This window comes from Vipera ursinii (assembly GCF_947247035.1).
Source record: "Vipera ursinii genome assembly, chromosome: 6".
NCBI lineage: Eukaryota > Metazoa > Chordata > Lepidosauria > Squamata > Viperidae > Vipera > Vipera ursinii.
The window spans coordinates 27,047,199-27,071,283 of NC_139515.1; the positions used below are offsets into that span (position 1 = coordinate 27,047,199).

At 40.2% G+C, this 24,085-nt stretch overlaps 1 protein-coding gene across 2 annotated transcripts in view; it reads right to left on the bottom strand.

Moving 5' to 3' along the window:
* The window catches only part of CAV1 (caveolin 1), a 50,618-nt gene extending 27,454 nt beyond the window's left edge, over nt 1-23,164 (bottom strand). The window contains exons 1-2 of one of the 2 annotated variants that reach the window (XM_083366719.1): nt 23,054-23,164; nt 21,145-21,309 (exon numbers count right to left, since the gene is read on the bottom strand). In XM_083366719.1, the coding sequence (XP_083222845.1) occupies nt 21,145-21,309; nt 23,054-23,083 (195 nt within the window). In that variant the 5' untranslated portion in view covers nt 23,084-23,164. Of the gene's footprint in view, nt 1-21,144; nt 21,310-22,705; nt 22,759-23,053 lie in introns of those variants that run through there. The other variant, XM_083366720.1, reaches the window with a different exon arrangement.
* Nucleotides 23,165-24,085: the final 921 nt, after the last annotated feature.

A 24,085-nucleotide genomic window follows, 5' to 3' on the forward strand; every position in this document is an offset into this window, starting at 1 on the left:
ATATACTGTGGACAGATGAAACCAAAATTGGGTTGTTTGGGAAAAACACACAACACTATGTGTGGAGAAAAAAAGGCACAGCACACCAACATCAAAACCTCATCCCCACTGTAAAACATGGCGGAGGGAGCATCATGGCTTGGAGCTGCTTTGCTGCCTCAGGGCCTGGATGGATTGTTGTCATTGATGGGAAAATGAATTCCAGAGTTTATCAGGACATTTTGCAGGAAAACGTACGACCATCTGTCCGCCAACTGAAGCTCCGCAGAGGATGGGTGATGCAACAGGACAATGACCCAAAGCGTACAAGTAATTCAACCAAACAATGGCTTCAACAGAACAGAATACGCCTTCTGGAGTGGCCCAGTCAGAGTCCTGACCTCAACCTGATTGAAATGCTGTGGCATGACCTTAAGAGAGCGATTCACAACAGACATCCCAAGAATATTGCTACACTGAAACAGTTTTGTGCAGAGGAGTGGTCCAAAATTACTCCAGATCATTGCGCAGGTCTGATCTGCAACTACAGGAAATGTTTGGTTGAGGTTATTGCTGCCAAAGGAGGGTCAACCAGTTATTAAGTCCAAAGGTTAACATACTTTTTCCACCCTGCACTGTGAATGTTTCCATCTTATGTTCAATTAAAACATGACAACAGCTAATGTTTGTGTAGTATTATTTTAAGCAGACTGTGTTTTTCTATTGTTGTGACTTACATGACGTTTAGAGTGCATTTTATGGCCAATTCATGCAAAACTCCATGTAATCCCAAAGGGTTCACATACTTTTTCTTGCAACTGTATATACAATGACATCATCAGATGAAGTGCACAAAAACAAAACTGACTATGCTGATAGTATAAAAAAATGAAAACCTTGGTTGTGGCCAGGGTTTGAGTGTGGAAGAGATCACGAAGCACTCATAAGCAAATCCCATCCTAAGCTAAAATAGAAGAACAAAGTCAATCAGTTTTCACAATATGATCTTAGGCATATTTCTTCTGCATCCCATTTTCAAGGAGAACATCAGGAATCACTCTGAGAACCAGAGGAACTTTACATTGAAATTAAAGATGCTGTCAAGGATAAATATGAAAAGACACTGTCAAAGACCCAGAAGAAATCAAACTGGATGTCAGAATAAATAGTGGAAATGGCCAAGATAAGGGAAGCTAAAAACCAAGAAAGACAAAGGAATTTAACAGAGACATCAGAGAGCTGCTAAAAGAGGCAAGAGGTAGTATTACAATTTATGTAAAGGCATCAAAGATAGAAACTAGTGTGAAAAAACAAGAACATTCTTCCAAAACATCTCTGAACTCAGGAAGAGGTTCCAATTTCAAATTGGTAGGTAAAAGATGCCAGTGGATAGATAACAACAGAAGTTCCAAGAAAGATTGAAGGGTTATATTAAATTTCCATTCAGTAGAGATGTCAACTTCCAAAATAACTTAAAAGATGTTCCATAGTTACAAGAACATTTTGTACTAGAAAAAGAAATTACATCAGCATTCTGTGATTACCAAGTCAGAGGTTTGTAGGAATGGATGGAATATCTCATAGTAATATGACAAGCAACAAAAGGCAGCAAATATGAAGAATGATTCAATGCCCTACAGAATGAAATCTATATACCAATGCCAAAGAAAGAAGGTTCACTAGTGAGCAAACTATCACACAGTAATTTTAATTTCATATGCTAGCCAAATAATACTTTGAATCATCCAACACAGATTGAACCCTACATGGAAAGATAGCTGCTAAATATTGAAGCTGGCTTCAGAGAAGGATAGGAAACAAAGAACGTTATTGCTGATACATCCTAGATAACTGTGAAAGTTTAAAAAAGAAGTCAATATGTGCTTCACTGATTATAGAAAGGTCTTTGAAAATGGGAATCCTCGAACTTCTTACTCTCCTCAAGGCACATTTATTGATTGGCAGTTTCTTCCATGTTAATCAGTCTTAAAGACAAGAGCTGTCTAAAACTGCACTCTCAAATCTAAGGCTAGGCTCTTTGCTGTACTAGTTGTCATTAATTGGGTCTTTTTTTGTATTAAACTTAGCCCGCTCCCCATCCATTTCCTTGTGTTGCTTTCCATTTAATACTGAATGGCCTCCTGTCCCAGCACGGCTTCATGAGAGTGGGAGGACAGCCAGGCAGAGCCCCCGCCTGGCAAGTGCAGGCACCTGGCAGTGCTGCCCAGCCCTACAGGAGGAATGGGGAGTTGGCCTGCTGAGGTCTCGTGGGACTTGTTGCTCCCAGACTGGCCCCCATTCCCATGTCTGGCTGGCAGTATGCAAGGAAGAGAAAGCACAAGCAGCCCCAAGCCAGACTGCCAGCCAATGCTACGGAGAGTGCAGATTTGGCATGCTGTTGCTGCCACCACCGCTGTTGCCATGGAGCAAACCCGACTCCTCCATGGAGTCAGGGGCCATAGAGTGGCTTGGCCTGCTAAACCTCACTTGGACAGAACTTCAGCATCCAGCATATACCAGGCTGAAGAGCCAATCATCAAACCAGGCTAAGCCCTCCAATAAGCCAAAAACCTCTCCTTTCAGAGTGGTGTGTGTGTGTTCTGCTGCTGAGAAAGTAAACAAGCAAAACTTTTGCAGCTCAGTGAACTCACAGCATTGAGATGCCACACCTGGCAACTGAAACTCAGGCAGCTGCTTCTTCAAAGTCAACTCCGCAAGAAAACAGTCCTGGAGAAGAACAAGCAATGAGAAAGAAAGACTGCCCTTCGTGGATGGAAATGAGGAGGTGGTAGCTGAAGGTAAGGGGTGGTGTTAGGCTTGCATGCTGGGAAGGCAGGGAGAGAACTGAATCACTGAGGCTTTGAGGCAGAATTGGAAAGAAGTGCAGGGAGCTTGGGCCGGGCTGAAGGAAAAGGGGAACAATTCCTGAATTAGACCCTTTCTAGTCAAGAGACAGTGTAAAAGCTAAAACCACATTCACTGGTCACTTTGAACTAAATGGCTGTGGTAACTGTATCTTCTACCTCTTTTGTAGAAGTGCAAAACTCTGTAGTTCCTGTCCCTCCCCTCGCCAGCCCCGCCTGGGCTCCCTCATGTCCCATGTGAGTGACATCAAGCTGGCCACGCCACCCCGCAGGCAACCACAATGCTAGGGCTTACTTTTGGGGTAGGGCTTATATTAGGCCCACCCCCAAAAATCAAGCTAGGTCTTATTTTTGGGGGTAGGGCTTATTTTTGGGAAAACAAGGTATATGAAGATCAGAATAGGGCTGACATTTTTCCCCCCATAAAGCTCTACAGAAATCAAAGTTGAACATTAAAGAAGTCTAATAGAAAAAAGTTGACTCTTTTGTACGTTGGTGGTGGAGAGAGACTTGATAATACCATAAATAGAAATAAAATGAATAAATGGATCATAAAACAAATCATTCTATACATCATTAAGGCCCAAATGAACTGGCTGATATTATATTTTGAATGTATCATGCAAAATTTTAGCTCCCTTGTGAAGTCCATATAGCTAGGAAATGCAAAGGGAAAGAGAATAGGATGGACTTGGTTATAATGGCAATGGGTAAACCTTTGGAAAACCTGAAGGGGCAGATTGGGAATCAAGAAATTGTGGAGAAGATCTATGTGGTCTCAAAGAAATCACGTTGAGTTGACAACATATAATTATCTTAGTCTATAGTAAATTTGACTAAGGGAAGTTAATCAGTCTTATGCCTCCACTCTTATATCTACTTATCTTGGAATAACACCATTTTACATTTTGGGACCTATCTTTGGGAAAACGCAAACGTTATCTAATGTTATATCGACATTATTAAAGAACTTAATAAGAAATGCTGCAGATTAAGAATTCATGTTCAGGGAACTGATATTGTTCATAAATGATTATCCAACTCTTTACTGACACAATCATCTATATTGTTTAAATATTTATTTTTGTGTGTGGATGAGAATCTATTTGAAGATTCGACACAAACTTGTTTACTGAAATCAAAGAAACCGGTCACATCAAGGCCAATGTTTTTGAATGTTTAATGTCCCAAACTATACAGTTGAAAACAGATTAGGTTTATCACACTAGAGAAAGATTGTTATTGTAGTCATGTTCTCATATAGCCTGATTTCCTTTTATAACAATTAAAAGGGGTCAAAATAGGCTTTGATCATAAAATAGTCGTGAGTAACTCCTACAAATCTACATTTGGGGAGGAGAAGAAGACACCAAATTTACAATTCTGCCAAACAATTAATTTTGCCAGATTAAAAGGGGTTCATCCATAAACTCTGAGATACTCTGAGATGATGATGATGATGACAACGACAACAACATTAAAATGTTTGGAGAACCTTGCAAGTTGGACCTAAATTTTCAAAAAGCTACAGAGGAATTTCCAAAAAAGTAATGGAACTAGCAAAAGTTTCTCTGACCAGCACTTTTCCACTTCCTTGAATATACATGTAACTCACAGACTTCCGGACATTCACTGCACTTATCAAAGAAACATTGCATTTGAAGAGGAAAACCATGATAGGTCACTGTCCACATGGCTGCAAGAGATAACGTTTAGGACAAATGTGTGGGTCTGATTGTGTCTAAAACATTTAGTGCTAAACTACCTAATGAAAATAATTTGCAGCTGGCAAATATTACTGAGCCTTGTAAATCTCTACACAAAACCCCTCACGTACCCCTCTCTCTCTCTCTGTATATGTATGCAAGTAGATGTGCTTGTGTACACACACACACACACACACACACACACACACATCTCTTCCTCTCCCTCTTCCAAGTTCTACCAAGTCAGCAATACTGCTCTATAGTTCAGTGGCTAACAAAAAAGACAAGAGTCTGTTTGAATTCCTTTATCTTTTAGAATTGGATGTAAAGTTGTACAGGCAACTCTCAGTATCAGGAAACTGAAGCAGCATCAGGAACTGATTCAAGGGATTAAGATAGAAAGAATAAACTGAAGCCATGAAAATCTTGCACAAGGAATCCTTGTGTATTCTTTCTGAGTGGATGAATCCAGTTGATTTAATATTAACCAACAGGAAGACATGCAATGGTGGCTGGGGAATTCTGGGAGTTAAAGTTCATCTATCTTAAAATTGTCAAGGTTGAGAAACAGTGTTCTAAGAGCTCAACACACTGAGCAGCCATATCTAAATATTCTTGATCCCAGTCATCGTGTGGCTCCTTGCAATGGTTTTGCTTAACTGATAAGGACACATTACATTGATGAGTAGGATTTTTAAACCAAGGTTTGAGTGATATAATTTGCATATAACACATTTAGCCTTATAGATTCAAGTATTGTACGCACATCACACTAAGCTAAAGGAACAAACCATAATATTAAATTGAATTTGGAAGGTCACAGCAGAGAAGATGGACTATCCTACATCCAAGATCCAATTTTACTCTCTAGTTTTCATTATGTGGACTTTTCTTTGCTGAGTAATGGTTTACTGTTAAAATGAAGGTTAGAGCACCAGCATAGACATCAACATCTCCCAAAAATGTTTTATAGACATCTTATTACATCACCAATCTTTTTCCAGTCCTTTAAATCCCATTTCTACGAACAAAGAGACTATGCTAGCTTCAGTTGATGGGCAGTGTTAAATCAGAAGCAAGCACAGCAGTCATAAACACATTAAACACGCACACTTGAGGATAGAGTTTGATTCAGGAGGTATATGTCAATGCTTTCTTTCACTTATTCTTCTGTAAATAAAGTAAGTAAATAAATTTCCTTGCAACTGAGTGTGATGCCTGGTGCATCTCATTTCTTAATGACAGTACAGAAACCACTGCCTTCTTCCAGGATAGTTTGTTTGACTTCTCAGTTTAGCCTAAAGCCCTGAAATTTGTAAGGACAGGTTCTTTTATTTTCTTTTTGTGATCAGCCAAAATTGCCTATATCAGGGGTCTTCAAACTTGGCCCTTTTATGACTTGTGGACTTCAACTCCCAGAAATCCTCAGCCAGCGTGACTGACTGAGGAATTCTGGGAGTTGAAGTCCACAAGTCATAAAAGGGCCAAGTTTGAAGACCCCTCGCCTATATGCTGTCATTTCAAGGATGCATCATCCAGAGCCTGCTGCAAATATATACTTTTGCCACAGAGTTTGCACAGAGAGAAAAAAGAACATGTCCTTTAAAAATCTTTGCTTATGTAGGAAGCAGGCTTACTAAAGAATGCAACAATTTCACCCTTAGCTGTGATGGAATCTTTCTCTTTCCTATTTGAGGAACTGACCTTATCAGCCCCACTTTGTTGAAAATAAAGCAAGTGCCTCAGATATAAACAGAACTCTGGATCATTTTCATCTCTCATGTAATTCTTACCAAACTCATGTAATTCTACATCCTGAGTGAATTTGGCCTTTACTCAAGCAAAGTCACAGTTTAAAGCTATGAACAGAAATGTTCTGAAAGGAAGAGCAAACTGAAGTATACCACTTTGCATACAGTCCTGTAACTTTTAAATTACTATGTTTATCTCTTTTTTCTCCGAATCAGAAAATGACGTGGTAATGGTTACAAAATCCCCTTCGTTCAGATATGTGTTCATATATTGTTTCCCTACCCTTCTGAAGAGTACCTATTTATATCTGTGAATTAGAAGGGAGTGGAATATATACTCATAATCTGTGCATTTTGAGGTCAGTTTAATGAAAAGAACAAATAGTGAAAAGTTAGTGAAAAGTTAATTTCATTAGTGAAGGACTAATGAAAAGAAGGACTTTTCATTAGACTCATCAGTCTCATGAAAAGAAGGACTAGAGGTGACATGATAGCACTGTTCCAATATTTGAGGGGCTCCTACAAAGATGAGGAGGTCAAACTATATTCCAAAGCACCAAAAGGAAGATGAGAAACAATGGGTGGAAAATAACCAAGGAGAGAAGCAACCTAGAACTAAGGAGAATTTTCCTAATTATAACAGCAATCAACCAATGGAACAGCATGCATTCAGAAGTTGTGGGTGCTCCCCACCACTGGACAGCCACTTATCTGGAATGGTATAAGGTCTTCTGCTCAAGCAGGGGGTTGGACTAGAAGACCTCCAAGGTCCCTTCCAACTCTATTATTCTATGTTGTATGTTCTATCATACCTATTTGGTCGGCCCTACACACATCCTATAGTCCCTGACTATGGCATCTTAAATGAGGTTGGTGAGCCTGTATTTCTGCAAGATGCCAAATAGAATGTAAAGAAAGAAAATGTAAATTTACTGTATGTATTCCTTCACTTCAGGGGTGAATAAAAGCACAGGCTCAGCTGTATATATTTTCATCTATACAATTCAGAATATCGTCTCTCGGAAATTACTGATTTCCCAGAGAAACAGAAGTGCACAGAGCTGCACAGCTTTCTTTTCTCTTACCACTATTTTACTGTAAGTCTAACAGTCATGCTAAGGCAAAGGATAGCGTAAACTAGGATAGGGTAAACTATTCTGTTTACAACTATTCTGTTGCAGTATCTTGGGGTCCTGTGATCCCTTTTGTAGCTTTCTTACTAGCAAAGTCAATGGGAACACAGATTCACTTAACAACAAGGTTACTAATTTAACAGCTGAAATGTTTCACTTAATAACAGTGGCAAGAAAGATGGTAAAATGGGGCAATATTCACTTAACAACTGTCTTGCTTAGCAACAGAAATTTTGGGCTTAATTATGGTTGTAAATAGAGGACTACCTGTAGTTCAATGTTGCTGGCTTAGATATACAGTATACAAGGGATGATGCATCTCTGAATTGTATCATTAAAACCAACATTTCAGAATATAAAACCTGACTGGAGGGGGAAGCCAGGTTCGGAACTATGTCTTTCACATACAGCAGGGGTGTCAAACTGCCGGCCCGCAGGCTGGTTGCATCATGCAGAGGCTGTGCCCATGATATGTCACGACACATCACGTGACACGGCAAGTTTGACAGTCATGACATAGAAGATTATACCTTATTTGCTGCAAGGTATGCCCCATCAATGATAGCGCAGCAGTATTCTAACACTGGTACAATGCAAGCAGCAAATAAAAAGCTTGTTCTATTATTATGGGAAGCTGAGTTTTCCCCCATCCTGTGCTGCTGTGTCAGATGGAATGCACATTCCAGCATGTTTCTCCAGTGTACTGTTTTTCATTGGAAACACTGCCTGCCTGCCACATCCATGCCTGCCCAGCTCATGATTCTTAGTTATTTATGTCATCTATGAATATAATTAAGATTTAATTTGATTTGATTGTCATGCAATCAGTGGCAGCAGGAGCCTGAAAGTTTTTGTGATGTGCTGTAGATGAGGAGAAAGGGAAGGAAAAGCAGGCTGGACTTATGGTGCATTGCAAAGGAGTTTGAAATTGAATGGGCTTTTGGTGCAGAAGATAAGTTTTATCAGCCCATTTGTAAAGCCAGAGCTACAGAAGTCCAACTAATGTATTATTTTCCAATAAATTATCTTGAGGAAATGCCCATCAGTTAAATGCAAAGGCTAACATTGAGGGTACCCCCATCAGTAATTCCAACAGTAATAATAAACCAATTTCACATTCCCAATGTATTTGAAACTGTAGTTCTAGGCATTATTTTAATGTGAATAATGCCTTCAGTTGAACCAGTCAACCTGACTTTACTCAACTTCAGCAGTTATTCTCTTAAAATGCATAACCCAACATTTCTGATCAGCACTGAAGTGTAACTAATATGATCGATTCCAGAAGCCAACATACCTAGTTGGGGCTGGCAAGAGTTTATTAATCTCCAAACTAAGTATCTGGACTATGTCTAATCCTGATGAGAGGTAATACCAGACTGCTGAAAGAGTTGATAAAGTGAATGACCTGAATAACAAAACTGCACTTGTGCAATGGCTTAATGTTGTTGATCTTTGCTCAGTAATACCAAGCCATTCCACAAATGTTTTTAATGGCTTGATTGCTTCTGATGAAAACAAATGTGTAAAGGGTCTAATAGCCAGATCCTCGTCTTCTTTCGAAGTTAATATTAACCAATCGGAAAGGCATTTATTTCCCAGTAAGCATGTACAGGATTATAATTTTAGTTTAAAAAGCAACTAAGAGAAACAAGTCATAGACAACCATGAGTAGGAGCTGGCAAAGGGCACACACATATACAAGGCCCCTTTCTCTCAGCTGCACCCTTTCGAGAGGCAGCATAATTTGACTGGCTGTGCTCAAGCAGGCTGAAAACAATAATCTATTGGTAAATCTATGGTAATATTTACAGATTCAGATAAAGGCCATATGTGGGTGTAAAGAGAGGATGTACTTGGGGAAGAAACAAAAAAGCATTGGAAAAAATTTTGAATGATTCCAACTAACATACAGAATTATGTACATAAGCGTCATAACCATTTTTTACATTGGACACATAGCCTCTGGACTCCGTGTAATGAGATTCTTCCAGCATCTCTCTCTCTCTCTCTCTCTCTCTCTCTCTCTCTCCTGTGTATTCTTTACATATTTAATGTTACAATTTTAATGTTTTTTCTCATTAGATTATGTCTGTTTTAGATTTTTTTATTTATTTTAAACAGTTTTCAACTATTCATGCTGGCATTGGATGCTAAAACGTTCAGACAAATATAAACAAATATACATTCTTTCCCATTCTAAAGCAGTTCTATGGGTTCTAGTGACTGTATATTATGATTGTGTAAGATACATTAAAAGTGAAGAGGCTATGCTGCTTTATAAGGAAAATAAACTTTCAACAGACTGCTTATGGGGAACTAACCATCTTATAACTGAGCAAGCTTTTAAAGAAGTTTAAAGAGAATTTAAACTTTAAAGTTCTCAGCATGAGCTACTTGGTGCTTTTTCCCCCCACATGTGAAGGGGGTGAAGATTCTGTTCAGTAACTGATCAAATACCTGCTTCCAACTCCATCAACCAGATTATTCCAGGGTTTCCAAAAATTGTTTAAAATTAACAGCCTTTCCTACCCTCTATCTCAAAATTCTGATTATTTACAAGTAGCTTCTTTGATCGTGGTTTCCATACTGAGCTATCACAGCCTAGTTGTGATAAGCCTCTCTTCTAAAGCAGTGTGTCTCAAAGAAACTGCAAAATATGTGAACTTCAACCCCCTAGAATTCTCCAGCCAGTTGGGGAATTCTACAAGTTGAAGTCCACATTTCTTAAAGCTGCTAAGGTTGAGAAACACCATCTAACTTTTTCAAACAGCCATCTTTAAATGTGAATTATTTAATATTCATTGGTAATATGGAAAAGTGATAAGGGAGAGGGAATATAGGAAAAAAATGGTTTAATTCATTGCCTTTTGATTTCTTTAAGTTGCTTTCTCCAATTATATTCATGCCTGTATAATTTGTTAAAGGCAAGTGTCCACAAAAAAAGGATTAAAAAATGCCAACTTGCTTTGACATATTGCTAAATGCAAATTACTGTAGAAATCAAATGGTTTCTTATTAAACTACATCTTAGTGCATATATGGAAATCCAAAATTTAAGGGCTGCCTGCAGCTCAAATTTCTCTTTACAGCCTTAGATCCCATGTTCCATTGCCAATTATCTATGCTAATATTTCTCAACCTTAGCAACTTTAAGAAATATGGACTTCAACTCCCAGAAATCCTCAGCCAATTTTGGGAATTGAAGTCCACAGTTCTTTAAGTGGACAAGGTTGAAAACACTGATTTACGTTACGGTTTCTACTATTTTGATATTGGGAACAAATATGATGGCATAAATCCATTAGCACAATTTTAAAAAGGGCTTCTAAAGTCTTCCAAACCGGAAAAAATAGAAGATAATGGAGTCACTCATTTTGAATTATCACCCCATCAACTTTTGCTCCAGAAATGCTAACCATGGCTTCTGGTCACTGAAATTTCCCAATTCGGGTTTAATGAGGTCTGTAAGAATCCAGATAACTGCTAGATGGTAAACAAGTGAAACAGAAAATTCTAACTCCACTGTCACTGAATGGATGTCTAGACTTTTATAGGTTAGATGTATAGATTAATACAATTCTTAGCCCAAGTCAGTGATTTTACCAAAAACTAGCTCAGAGCATCTTCTGACTTGCTTTTAAGTTTCTTATTACTTAGTTCACTGTAACAAAATCCTCTGTACTATTTATACAGAGGATACAAATAGTAAAATTATAAAAAAATCCACTGTTTCTCACAGATTGCAAAACAGTTTTGGAAACAATACTTAAGACATCTGAAGAATTCCTTACTTGTGTTATTTTGTGTGAATTATTCTTGTGTTATTCCGTCAGAGGGCCAAGGAGCTTAGGCAGTGTCAGCAACTCAACATTGTCCATGCAAATCAGCAACATTTATCCAGCAACATTAAATTTAGTTCCTTCTGAGACGTCCCTCTGCGTGTTTGTTACTTTCTGCCTTGTAAATGTCTCTCTCCCCTTTGGCATGAAGTTTATGCACTTGGCACATGACATATTAACACCCCCAAATAATGAACAAATACATAACTTTACGAAGCACTTTGTGAAACAATACTGAAGCCATGTAAAGAACTGTTTACAGAGCAGATTCCTTGGCCTTTGCTTAATCATCTGTCTGTGTTCGGCTGTGCTTCTATGTGCTTCTATGTAGGTGTTGGCATTAGGGAGCCTTGGTGGTGCAGTGGTTAGAATGCAGCACTGCAGGCTGACTCCTGGCTGCCACCAGTTTGGCAATTTGAGTCTCACCGGCTCAAGGTTGACTCAGCCTTCCATCTTGGTAAAATGAGGACCCAGGTTGGTAAAATGAGGACCCGGGTTGTTGGGGGCAACAGGCTGGCTCTGTAAACCATTTAGAGAGGGCTGTAAAGCACTGTGAAGTGGTATATAAGTCTAAGTGCTATTTCTATTAGGAAAACACAATGCAAAAATTCTAACAATGGCTACAATACACAGAATATAAAATAAACCAATTAACTGGAATAAATCAGGGATCCCATACATGCAAAAAAGTGACTTTGAAGAGTGTAAATCTATTAGCAATAGTTACATATTTATATCTTCCATTATTAATCTAATGTATTCTTCATAACTTGGTTTCTTATTTCTCCTGTAGGCATACAACAAAACCTGGAAACCCCTTTCCACTTTAACAAGCTTACTTACATGGCAAAAGACCTGGCACCCACACAGGCATCTTTGAGAAAATATTGGCTTATAAGCACCCAAGAGAACACATTATTGACACTAACCATGGGTCACTGGTAGCAGGCAGGTAAGTGTGGGACTGCTATTTTATAATTCTCACAATGCTGAGAATATATATAAATATAAAATCACCCAGCTGGTTTTCATGTTTCAAGCTGGACTAGAATTCACAGCTCCTGGTTTCTAGACTGGTGCATTAATCACTAGACCAAATTGCCTCCTTACTAGTCCAAGCTGGTTCTTTTGCTATTTATTTTATTTTTTATTTATTTATTAAATTTCTATACTGCCCTCTGGACTGATATGGTTTTGCTCTAGAGCAGGGGTGTCAAACTCAATTTCATTGAGGGCCGCATCAGCATTGTGGTTGCCCTCAAGGGGCCGGGTGGGTATGACCAGGGTGGGCGTGGCCTACTGGGTAGGCGTGGCTAGAGTGTGTATGCCCTACTGGGTGGGCGTGGCCAGCTCTACATCGTTCGCATCAAGGGTGCCTATGGGGGCCTGGGCAGGAGTAGAACAGATCTGAGGGTCTCTGGCAGAAGGAGGGTCTCTGGGCCAGGGCCAAGGCAGTGGGGGCCATTCCCTCACTGTTTCCAGGATGGCTTCGCGGGCCACATGAAACCACTTCACGGGCCGGATCTGGCCCCCGGGCCTTGTGTTTGACATGTCTGCTCTAGAGTATTATAGGAAATTGAGCAGGGTGGCCCAGGATACCTTATGAGATGGCGGGGGGGGGGGACAATCTTCAAAACAATAGATTCTAAATACAGACCTTAACAATTATTTTGTAATGACTCCAAAGCTGCTTCCATGAAATATATTTTCTGTTGCTACAGAAACTTGGGATCAGAAACAATAGGTATGAAATATGCTTTCTAAAATTTCATTTTAGTGTAATTAAGAAAATAAAATTATTTATGCCTAAATAACAATGGAACTGTGTACTGATGAAAACTGGATTCTCCATCTCTAGAGGTTTTTAGGAAGAGTCTTGATAGCTGCTTCTCAAGGAAGATCTAATTGGTTCTGTGGGCTGCAAAAGGTTGAACTAAGAGATCCTTGTAGTCTTTTCCAATTCTATGATTTATAGGAACACATAAACATTGGGCCAAATATTGTCACTACTTTTGCTCTACATTCTTTTAAATTCCAAACACTAGTTTCTAAGTTACTTATTTTCCCCGAAAATAAGACCAGGTCTTGTATTAATTTTTGCTCCAAAAGATGCATTAGGGCTTATTTTCCGATTAGGTCTTATTTTGGGAAAAATACGGTAATAAATGCCTCCATCTGGCTGGTGATCTTAACTGAGGCCTATTTTGGGGTAAGGGCTTATATTACGAGCATCCTGAAAAATCATGCTAGGGCATATTTTCTGGTTAGGTCTTATTTTCGGGGAAATGGGGGTATCACTTGCTGAATAAAGGAACTGAGGCATATGATGGTAGAAGAGCAGGGAGAGGAAATAATGTTACAATAATGCTGATGTCATCTTGCAAAAGAGGGAGAGGGAGAGGAAGAAGGGAGGGGCTAGAAACCAGGAGATTATGAGTTCTAATCCTGCCTTAGCCATGAAAGTCAGCTGTTGGACCTTGGACCAGTCAAACTCTCTTAGCCCAACTCACCTCACTGGGTGGTTGTTGTTATGAAAATAGGAGGAGAAAGGAGAATTAGATATGTTTGCCGCCTTGTTTATAAAAATCATAAAGGAAGGACTCAAATAAATAAATGGACTTGCATCATTTTTCATCATGGCATTATAATATGCATGCCACTATGTTAAACAACTTGTGGCTTATAATGGATGCCTATGAAAGAAACATGAAAAATGAAGTGACAGGAATACCTTCAAAAGCTGACGCTATAACTGGAATGAAAACGGAAAGCATATTTTTGGAGGGGTAATGCTGAATGATTATCACATCTGTAATTCAATAACCCTAAAATGGCTATGGTGGATCAAACATTCAAGTAAGTCAAGAACATCACAAGAAGACAAATAAGGGTCTACTCTGTGCCTTAAAGATCCTTGTTTATTTAAAACAAGTGTAGTTGCAAAAGAGAGAGACAAGTATATAAGCAGAAATTTCACACAAAAAGGGAATTGTGCCTTTCAAGTCAATGTTTTAAGTGACAGTTGCTAGAACTTTCTTTTTAAAACAAATTGGTATTTTATTATCATTTAGCTTAATTAACAATCCCATGCATGCTTATTTAAAACTGGAACTCAAGTCATTTTAAGGAAGCTTATTCCTAGATAAATGGATATATTTGCAGCAAGTTACACACATTCACCTACTTGGCTATGGACCACACCCTAACCTAGTCTGGGCTTGAAAGCTAAGCAGGATTGGCCTAGTCAGTTACAGAATGAGCTAAGCTGTTACAGGTGAATGTTTAAAGAGGGCATCTGCTGGTAGTATAGATAGGAGACAACCAGAACATACCCAAGCTGTAACTAGATTGAGAAATTGAGATTCAAGGTGTTGGTGATGACCTATAAAGCCCTAAATGGCATGGGTCCGGATTATCTTCGGGAGCACCTGCTGCCAGCATCAACTTCCTGTGCACTCCCACAGGGAGGGCCTCCTCAGGGTGCTGCCAGTCAGGGAGAGCCGGCTGGCGGCCCCCAGGGGTAGAGCATTCTCTGTGGGCGCGCCTGCCCTTTGGAATCAGCTGCTTGTGGAACTCCAGATGGTCCCCGACCTTCGCTCATTTCGCCGGGACCTAAAAACTTGGCTATTCGAGCTTGCCGGCCTGGACTGAGGGTTTTTGGGTTAAGGTTTTAATTTTTAATTATTTTGGGGCTATTTAATTTAATTTTATTTTAACCTGTATATATATTGTATTGTTTTAATTTGCCCTGTAAACTGCCCTGAGTCCCTCGGGAAAAAGGCGGTATATAAATCGAAATAAATAAATAAATAAAATTGAAATACATTTGAAAAGGCAGTAAATTTGCCCTGTTATTTGTTCCAGACATTGGTAGGAGAACTTTTTCTCTGTCCTTTACTCAGGGACTGAAAGTATTTACCAGGGTTCCAAACAATTGCAGTTCAAAAGTAACATTTACTTCAAGATCCCTATTAGACTGGGCAGAAAGTAAGTCTGCAACCACTTGTAGATAGAATAGAATAGAGCTGGAAGGGACCTTGGAGGTCTTCTAGTCCAGCCCCCTGCTCAAGCAGGAGAACCTCTAACATCTCAGACAAGTTACTGTCTAGTCTCTTCTTGAAAATCTCCAGTGATGAAGTGCTCACGATTTCTGGAGGCAAGCTGTTCCACGGGTTAATTGTCCTCACTGCCAGGAAGTTTCTCCTTAATTCCAGGTTGTTTCTATCTTTTATCAGTTTCCAACCACTGTTTCTCATTTTCCCTCTGGTGCTTTGGAGAATAATGTGACCTCCTCTTCTTTGTGGCAGCCCCTCAAATACTGGAATACTGCTAACATGTCTCCCCTATTTCTTCTTTTCTTTAGACTAGCTAAACCCAAGTCCTGCAGCTGTTCTTTGTATGTTTTAGTCTCCAGGCCTTTGATCATCATAGTTGCTCTTCTCTGAATTTTTAAAAAGATGCTAGACAGTCATTTGTCTGAGATGGTATATAGGTTCTCCTGCTTGAGCAAGGGGCTGGACTAGAAGACCTCCAAGGTTCTGTTCTACTCTACTCTACTCTACTCTACTCTACTCTACTCTACTCTACTCTACTCTACTCTACTCTACTCTACTCTATTGATTTTGAAGTTTCCCCTGCCCCGATGCAATTACATAGAATAGCAACTTTCAATTTGGATGCAAAACTTTACCAAAAATTAGGTCTGTCCCCTAGTCACTGCAATCTGAAATAAGCTTTACATAACATCACCCAGTTCATATTTGTAACTTGGGTCTGGTTCTAAAGTATTCTTAAAGGTGATGAAAAGTTGGCTGCTGTTTTATCTAAATGAAAGAAGAATTATCTTCAAAAGAAAATGCTGCAAACCTCCATCCCCCAAAATGAGTTTTTTTTAAAAAGCAGCAGATGAGTCTATACTTTTGAAATGCCTCACCAGTAGCATGTGAGTACAAGGAGATGGGAGAGGAAAATCTTTTGTATTTAATGGGTTCATAATTTGAACCTGTTTGTAGCATTCCCATTTTTCTTTAAGACATTGGATGTAACTGACATATCTGATTTCCCTCTAGAGGAAAGTTTGCAAACATTTCCCCTAAAATATGCATTTTTGCTCTTATTTTTCTTTCGTGTGAGCTGCCTTTTATTCCCAGTAGTATCCATCTATTTCTGTTTGGATATGTTGTTAGAGACCAATGTAGATTCCATCCTGCCTTCCTTATATCACTAAGCCTTGTAAGATGTTCTTGCTTTGTAACCTTCAGCTGCTCTGAAGAACAAGCTAGGCTAGGAAGTATGTTTTCTGAATTCCCGAAATGCTCCTTTCTTTCTAAGCCTATTTTCTCTTCCAACTTAAAAAAGCTACGTTGCAGTATTAATCTACTTTCTCATGCACTGATCTGCAAGAAATATTAACTATTTAGACAATGTTGTCTTTTGGTGAAAAACCCAAATCTAATTCAGTGTGTTGTTCTCTAAATTTTGATTTGTAATGGCTGAAATCAGAATATTTGACTTGTGTGGAAATTCTGCTGGATGATTTTGGGTTTAGAAGAGGAACCTACATTGTAGTGACTGGTGGAAGGGTATAGATTAGAAGGCCCTTTGGCTAATCATAACAAGGATTCTTTGATGGACAAAGTGAAAGTTTCCCATCCTTTTCATAAATATTAAGAATTAATGGAAACCCAGAGGAGAAATGAGACAAGGCTCACTTCAGTGTACTACTATAGAATACAGATATAGTAGACAGTGATAATTGCTCATTTGGCAATCAATTAAAAGAAAATCCTTGAAAGAATCTCAGAAGTGAGTTCTAGCATTAGGAAACATATAACATGCAGAAATGTCCAAATATACAATCTCTTAAGTAATATATGTTCTTAACCAGTTCACTGAACCACTTGTGCTATGCAAACTTCTGAATTAACTTTGAGACAAAATAAATGTAATAATGCAAGCAAGACATTGTGAGCAAAACCATTGTAAACAAAACACTGTGAAAATGATATAATTTCCTATCAAGATACGAACTAGCTTAAAAACTACTTCAAGCCTATGAAATATGAACATACTAGTTTTTTAATCTCAGTTGAAAAATATCTACTTTGATATTTTATGTAGCATCTGTTTATTCAATTGTAATGGATGCTCCATATATATACAGGGACCAGGGGTGTTTGCAGAATAAGTCAAAGAAGTCAAGATGGAGGTCATAACTCTGCAATCAAAGCCCTGAGGCTTTTGGTATATGTGTTGATGTGACATGCATGTCAAATGTGGTGGAGCTTCAGTCATGTAGACATAACCACCATCTGATTATTTGACTTCCTCACAGATGTCACTATTTATATACTCTTGTTCTACTACAAATTACCTACAATTTTATAAAGTTAACTAAAACAAAAATAACCAGAATCAACTTGAGTCTCTTTCAATTTCATAAAAGTCCTTCATAGAAATTTGGAAAATTAAATTCCAGAAGTACAAATTCAGTTGCTTGTTGGCCTAAAAAAACCTTTTAGTTTATTTATTTGTCAAATTTACATAGCTGCCTATTTCACAAAAAAGTGACTCTGGGCAGTATTCAACAAAGCTTTCTCATGTATATCAACCTTCCTCAGAAATATTAGAAAAATCTTGCCTACTCCAATATTCTAACAATAGTGTAAACTCAGTTTTTCCCCTTACATAACATCCATTAGGGAACACTACTGTGTAACTCTTATAAATAGGTTTCAGCCCTGATAGTACTGTACAGCCTTAACTAAGATTTCGAAGTTCTTCCCAAATTTGTCACCAAATGGCAATTTCTCGTATGGAAAAACATTAAAATGATACAATACACTGACAGGAATCACTTTAACTGTATTTAAATAGTTTCAATGGGTTTTAATTAATTACATTAAATAAAAACCAAACCATTTTCCTTCTAGCTTTTCCCACTTTGGGTCCTGTTCCTCAGCATACAGTCTCTGGCACTCCATCAAAAAGCCAAGTGAAACTTTCAGCTGTTGCATGTCTTGGTTTTAAGTCAAGTACACTGCAGAAGGAAAGGCTTTCTAAACCAAGAAGACTTCAATTATATCCCCTTCACCCTCAACAGTCATATCTCCAAATGCAAATATCCAGAATTATCTTTGATAATCCACCCCGCCCCCCAGTAATTTCTATTGACCCAGATTTGTTGAAATGGACCAAGTTTGACTACCAAAGCAACAAGAGATTCAAAAGAGTCCTTCTGCCCAATCATTTCTTGTAATGTTTCTTTTTTGGTGGTGGTGGTGGGGGAAATGACACATTTTTAACAGGGAAAGGTGTCTCCAGGTGCAGTCTGGACTGGTGAAGCTGGAAATGATTCTTTTGCAAAACATCTTGCAATCCAGATCAATATAATAGAAGCAGTACAGATCAGATGGAACTCCAGCACAATGTGACAGTATAGAATCCAGCCAGACCCTTTTCAGCCATCTCTAATGCACGGTCCCAGGGATGACCTGGACATTATTGTAGACATATGGTACATTGGCTGCTTCAGGTATCAGAAGAGAAAAAGCGCAGAAGAAGGGCAGATTGAACCTTATCCTTATTCTTCTTCCTATCTATCTGCCCCCACCCCACCCCGGCACCACAATATTGGTTGATTCTTCCATAGACCATGCAGCCGTTGCAGTGGCACCATTCCTCTGACTCATTCTATTGAGTGCAAATGTCTGCTGCTGCCACTTTTAATGGGCATTAGTATAGAGCTGCCTTTTGGCAAACCCTGTTTCTCTCTCATTGTTTTTACCCTCCTTCCACTATTTTGGTTTGGTTTGTCCTTTTCTATACTTCCACAAATTCTAATTCTGCCACCCCACACTATCCCATCTGTGATCTGTGATGCCACAGTGTCTGCATAGGCAGAAATACTGACCCTTGAATCTAGGAAATAGAGTGCTTTCATCAACCATAAATACGTGTCATATAAATTTTCAGATCTTTCTTTCAGTTAAAGAAATCTGGACCATCCTTTAATGATTTAGAGCATGGGTTTGCATTTTTTTTTCAAACTGTACAACCTGTTAATCAGCAACAAACTTACTGAAATCTCTGAGCAACAAAATGGAGACCATGGCATTTTTTTTGTGGGAATACAAGTCCCACAAAAATATGGTTGTTGTTAACTGCATTTGAGTGAGGTTTTTAAAGAAAACCCTTTGAAAACTGAATCAGGGTTTAATACTGTGCATCCAGAATTCGTGAGATTTATTCTAAGACCAATCTGCATACAATCACATTCTAAATTTACTTGTACTGGGCAATGGTTAAGAACAAAATGTCACCACTGCTATATTTATGGCTTTTAATGTGAGGCCATATGTAATCCCCCCAAAATTTATATGAGACTTCTAGACCATCTCCAGAAGGATGAAGAAGTGAAAGATGTCCTAAGAATTAACTTAATTCAAATTTTATTTTGTTTTGGCAGGCTCTGCCTACTTTATGTGTGACCTCCAATACACATCTCAAAGTATGCCTTTCAACTTTGCAATTGTTGTTTTTAACTCCTGTTTTTAACTTTGTTTTTGACTATGGCTTTTAATTTTATTTTATTTGTAAACTGCCTAGAGTCATTCACGCAAATGTGATGGACATTACAGGAATTTCAAAAATAAATAAATAAATGTCTAAATACACTTCCTGACATCCTTACTTTCCTTTTGTCCTTTCTACCCCTTTAATAAATATCATCTTATTGCTGGCATTTCCATCGGTGACATAGAAAAAGTGGAATAGGTTTCTAAGCAGCACTCCCTATTTACAGTTGTTGAAAATACCTATTTTTTTAAAAAAAAGCAATTTGCCTAATTTCATCATTTTAGAATTAAATAATCCAAAAGTGATTAAATACTGCAGATCTACTCTTTTCCATTAGTTTAGCTTACCAATGAATTCACGGTTCTCCTCTCCGCCCCCCCTTTAATTATTCCAATCTTCTGACGTCAGGATCTTGTGAATAATGTTATGTTTAATGAGAAAATATTCAAATGCATGTTTCTTCTTAATCATACAACCTCCCAAATTTATTTTAGGCAGCAACTTGTTTTCTGTTCAATGAGCAAATGTTGCAAAATAATGCAATGGTTATTCAACAATAAGCCCTGAGAGGTGAGTGTAGAAGTAAAATTACCCGGTATTTAAAAAAAATGAATTACATGCATCCTAAACACTAACCCATGCAGAATACCAAAAACTTTATGGAGGATATCCATAACCCCCCCCTCCAAAACCAAAACACTTTTCTACAAGATTGACTGTTCTTTTTTATGTATCTTGTGATACTTTACTTTTTCATAGCTTTAGCACTCTTGTCACTGGCATTGTTTCCATTTTACAGGTGATCAACAAGTCATTCAAATATTAATTTGCTGGAAAACAGAGACCCACATTCAGTTGCATGCAGCTTTTCTGGATGATTATTTGTGGAATAAGTCACATTTCTAAAAGGTAATAATATACTCAAAGCATCCATTAGGATGGTAAACATTTAAAAGCTTCAAGCCTGCAGTAGAGTGCTTTTCTCGTTCTAAACATGTTAACTGATTCCTTCTGCCATCAAAATTGTTTAACCGTAATAAAGGTGTACATCCTGCAACTCTCTGCTGGCTCGTGCGTCAGATTTTATCCATCGCCCTTAAAAAAGTGAGTCCTGAGCGACATTATGCAAACTTCTAACCTTGTATGAAAGCCCGAGCTTAAGAAAGAAACCGTCATCACTTTCCCCGAGGGAATGCCTGCGCACCTTCCGTGGATTTCCCATCTCCCTCCGTCCACTCCAACACGGGGGTGGGGGGGGAGGGCGGGCGCAGAAACGGATTTGCATCTCCTACCTTCACTACCTCGTCGTTGAGATGCTTGGGGTCCCGGTTAACCAAGTCGATTTCTTTGGTGTGGACGTCCTGGAACTCCTTCTCGCTAAGTTCGTCAGCCATGACCTTGTTGTTGGGCTTGTAGATGTTGCCTTGCTCCCGGATAGGCCCCGTGTAGAGAAAACCCTAGAGAGGGAAGTGGGGATGGGTGGGAAAACGATCAGTCCGCCGCGCTGCCTGAACTGAGCGTCCCTGGGAAAGGAAAGGAAAGAAAAGGGGAGGGGTGGGAAAAAATAATTCCCGCTACGATTCAGAGCTGCTGACTGAATTGGGGAGCTGATCATCCGGCCACTGTCCTCAAGACTGTGTTTATAAAAAAGTACCTTCACCACACCCCTCCGCGAACCTGCCTGAGCTGCAATTCCTCCTCGAGCCACCAGGGGGCCTCTAGAGGCAGAAGCAGGGCGAGGCGAGCTCCGCGGGGCAGGGAGCGGCTACCTCGCCCTTGAATTCCGGCGCTTCCAGGCTTCGGGCGCCGAAATCGCCGATAAATGCAAAAATTACCCGCCCACCACTCCTTGGGAGAAAACCAGATACAACTTCACAGATCCTTTGGTTAGACGGAGGTTCTTGACTTCAGTGCCCACGATATTTTGCGTATTGCACGAACTCCCCTTTGATCAAGTTACTCTCGAGGAAACGCGAGTGCATCGCCTAAAGTCTCCTTTTATTTCGTTCTACAGTCTGCTACAAACATGGCTCCTTGGACTACCTAGGCAGGATTTGAGGTTGGCATCAGTTGAGCATTCTAAGGAATTAGGGTAGGTGACAAATATACCACGCAGCAATCATTATAAGGGCAACTTAGGACAGTTTTGGTCCGATTTTCCCGCAGGCAGATTTGGGCGGAAGAGAGCGATAGCTAACTATTCATTACATCGCGGAATGATGAATGAGACTTCAAAATATTTAATTTGAAGTAAACTGACAATGAAAAGTGAAGTTTCAAGCCTTCTCCAACTTTGAGCCTTTCAAAAGTCTTGGCACTCTAATATCCAGCACCCAGCCAGCGTGGTCACTGAATCTAGACTGGACCACGTCGGAAAGGCTGCCTGGTTGATGGTGCCCAGGGAAAAGAATTGCAGAATTCTGGGGAGACGTTCCTAAAATAGAAGAGGAAATCGGCCTTTCCTATGCCCAGTCGGTTTTACTTCAAAGGATAAACAAAACAAAACAAAAAAGCCCCCAAACCTCAGTAGTCAGAAGTGAAAACTCCCTGGCGGAGGCCCAACCCGAGGCATTCTGTTAAGGCAATCCCAAACTCGCGCTTCCCTCTTTTGGATGGGGTGCAACAGATCTGCTCCACCTAAGAGCGAAAGACCCCTCTACAGACGTGTGGCCGCTGGACTTGGGGATTGCGTTCTCCAAAAATCCTCTCTCCCACCTTAATTAATAACCACAACGCGGTGTGTGTGTGTCTGTCTGTCTGTCTGTCTCTCTTTCTCTGTGTGTGTGTGTGTGGGGGGTCTTGCATGCGAGAGATTTTGCAGAGCAGCAGAGCCTCCCCCCCCACTGCACTTACGAGCCGAGAGCCGTTTGCCTTCTGGCCTCAGGGTGGAGACGCCCTAGCTGGTGCGATCTTTAGACTGCTGCGGGGCGAAAGAAACTGAGCAACCCAGCTCCGGGGGTGGGGGGGGGAGGGGGAAGGAAAGAGAAGTACCCAGCCAAGGAGATCGAGTTACCGGCCACCACCGACACGAATAACCTCCCCTTGCCCAGAAAAGTCCGGGCTTCCTCCCCTCTCGGGAAGGGGCTCCGAGGTGGAAAGAATGAGATAAGAGGCGAGCCAAGAGGGCTCGCGAGACAGCTGGTGCAGGTACCGGCTGCCAGGAATGTCAAGCAGTTTTTAAAAATGCAAAGCAGCTCCTACCTCTGAATCTACGTATTTGCTCCCAGACATGCTGTCTTGGGCTGGCTCGAGGCGCTGCAGAAATGTTTCTGATGGATAAATTGCAGGATCCGAAGAGGGACGGGACCTGACGCTGGCAACACACACGATTCCCCCCGCCCCGCACCCGCACGCACACACAGAGGCGGCTGCCGAGTGGGAAGCATCTCCAAGTGACCGGGTTGGCCGTCCGCCAGAGTTTGCTTCTGCTGCTACCTCTGGGGAAGAGCTGAGAGGTCTCGAGCCACATCCCTAAGGATGCGGGGGCACGCGGGGCGGGGGAATGCCACCCACTACAGGACAGCCTAACCACGTTCAACAGACCTCCCCCCGCCACTTTATTCCCCAGTTGGAAGCCAGAGGCGATGCTTGTTTTTTGTTCAGTCCCAGCAACCCTGAATGTCCCCGGGCCCACGCGCCGGCTCTACCTCTTGAGCGGTCCTGCTGCTCCGGCTAAAGGAAAAAAAAAAGCAAAAGAACACGGTCGCCTTGTTTGCAATTGCTCGTCGCTGGGGTTGCGGTCTTTTCTTAACGGTTAAATAAATAAGAGAGAGAGAGAGAGTCCTCTACTGTTCTGCCTCTCTCCTGCTGTCAAAGCTGTGATGCAAAAGTCACGGGCTGCCTTGGGGCTTCTGCCCCAAGAGGAGGAATCATGCGGAACGATTGAAAGAGTTGGTCATCCAGCTGGATCAAAGCTGATGGTCATTACAAGCTTCTGCGCGAAAAACCTCTGTTTGAAAACTTGGGCTTCCCTCTGAGCGACATAGGGACCTTCGTTCATCGCTGCTACATTTCAAAATATTTTTATTTGTTTGGTTCTTTCTCCCCCTCCCAGCCCAAAAAACCCTGCCTCCATAGTTAGTATAGTATGCATATGAATATATTAAAGAACTGGTTTGTTCTTCATGGTGTTTTACTAAACATAAACTATTGATGATACCATAAATAGCAAATGTGTTGCCTTACAAAGGTTTTACCACCTGGATTGCATTGGTATTGGAAATGATCATTTAA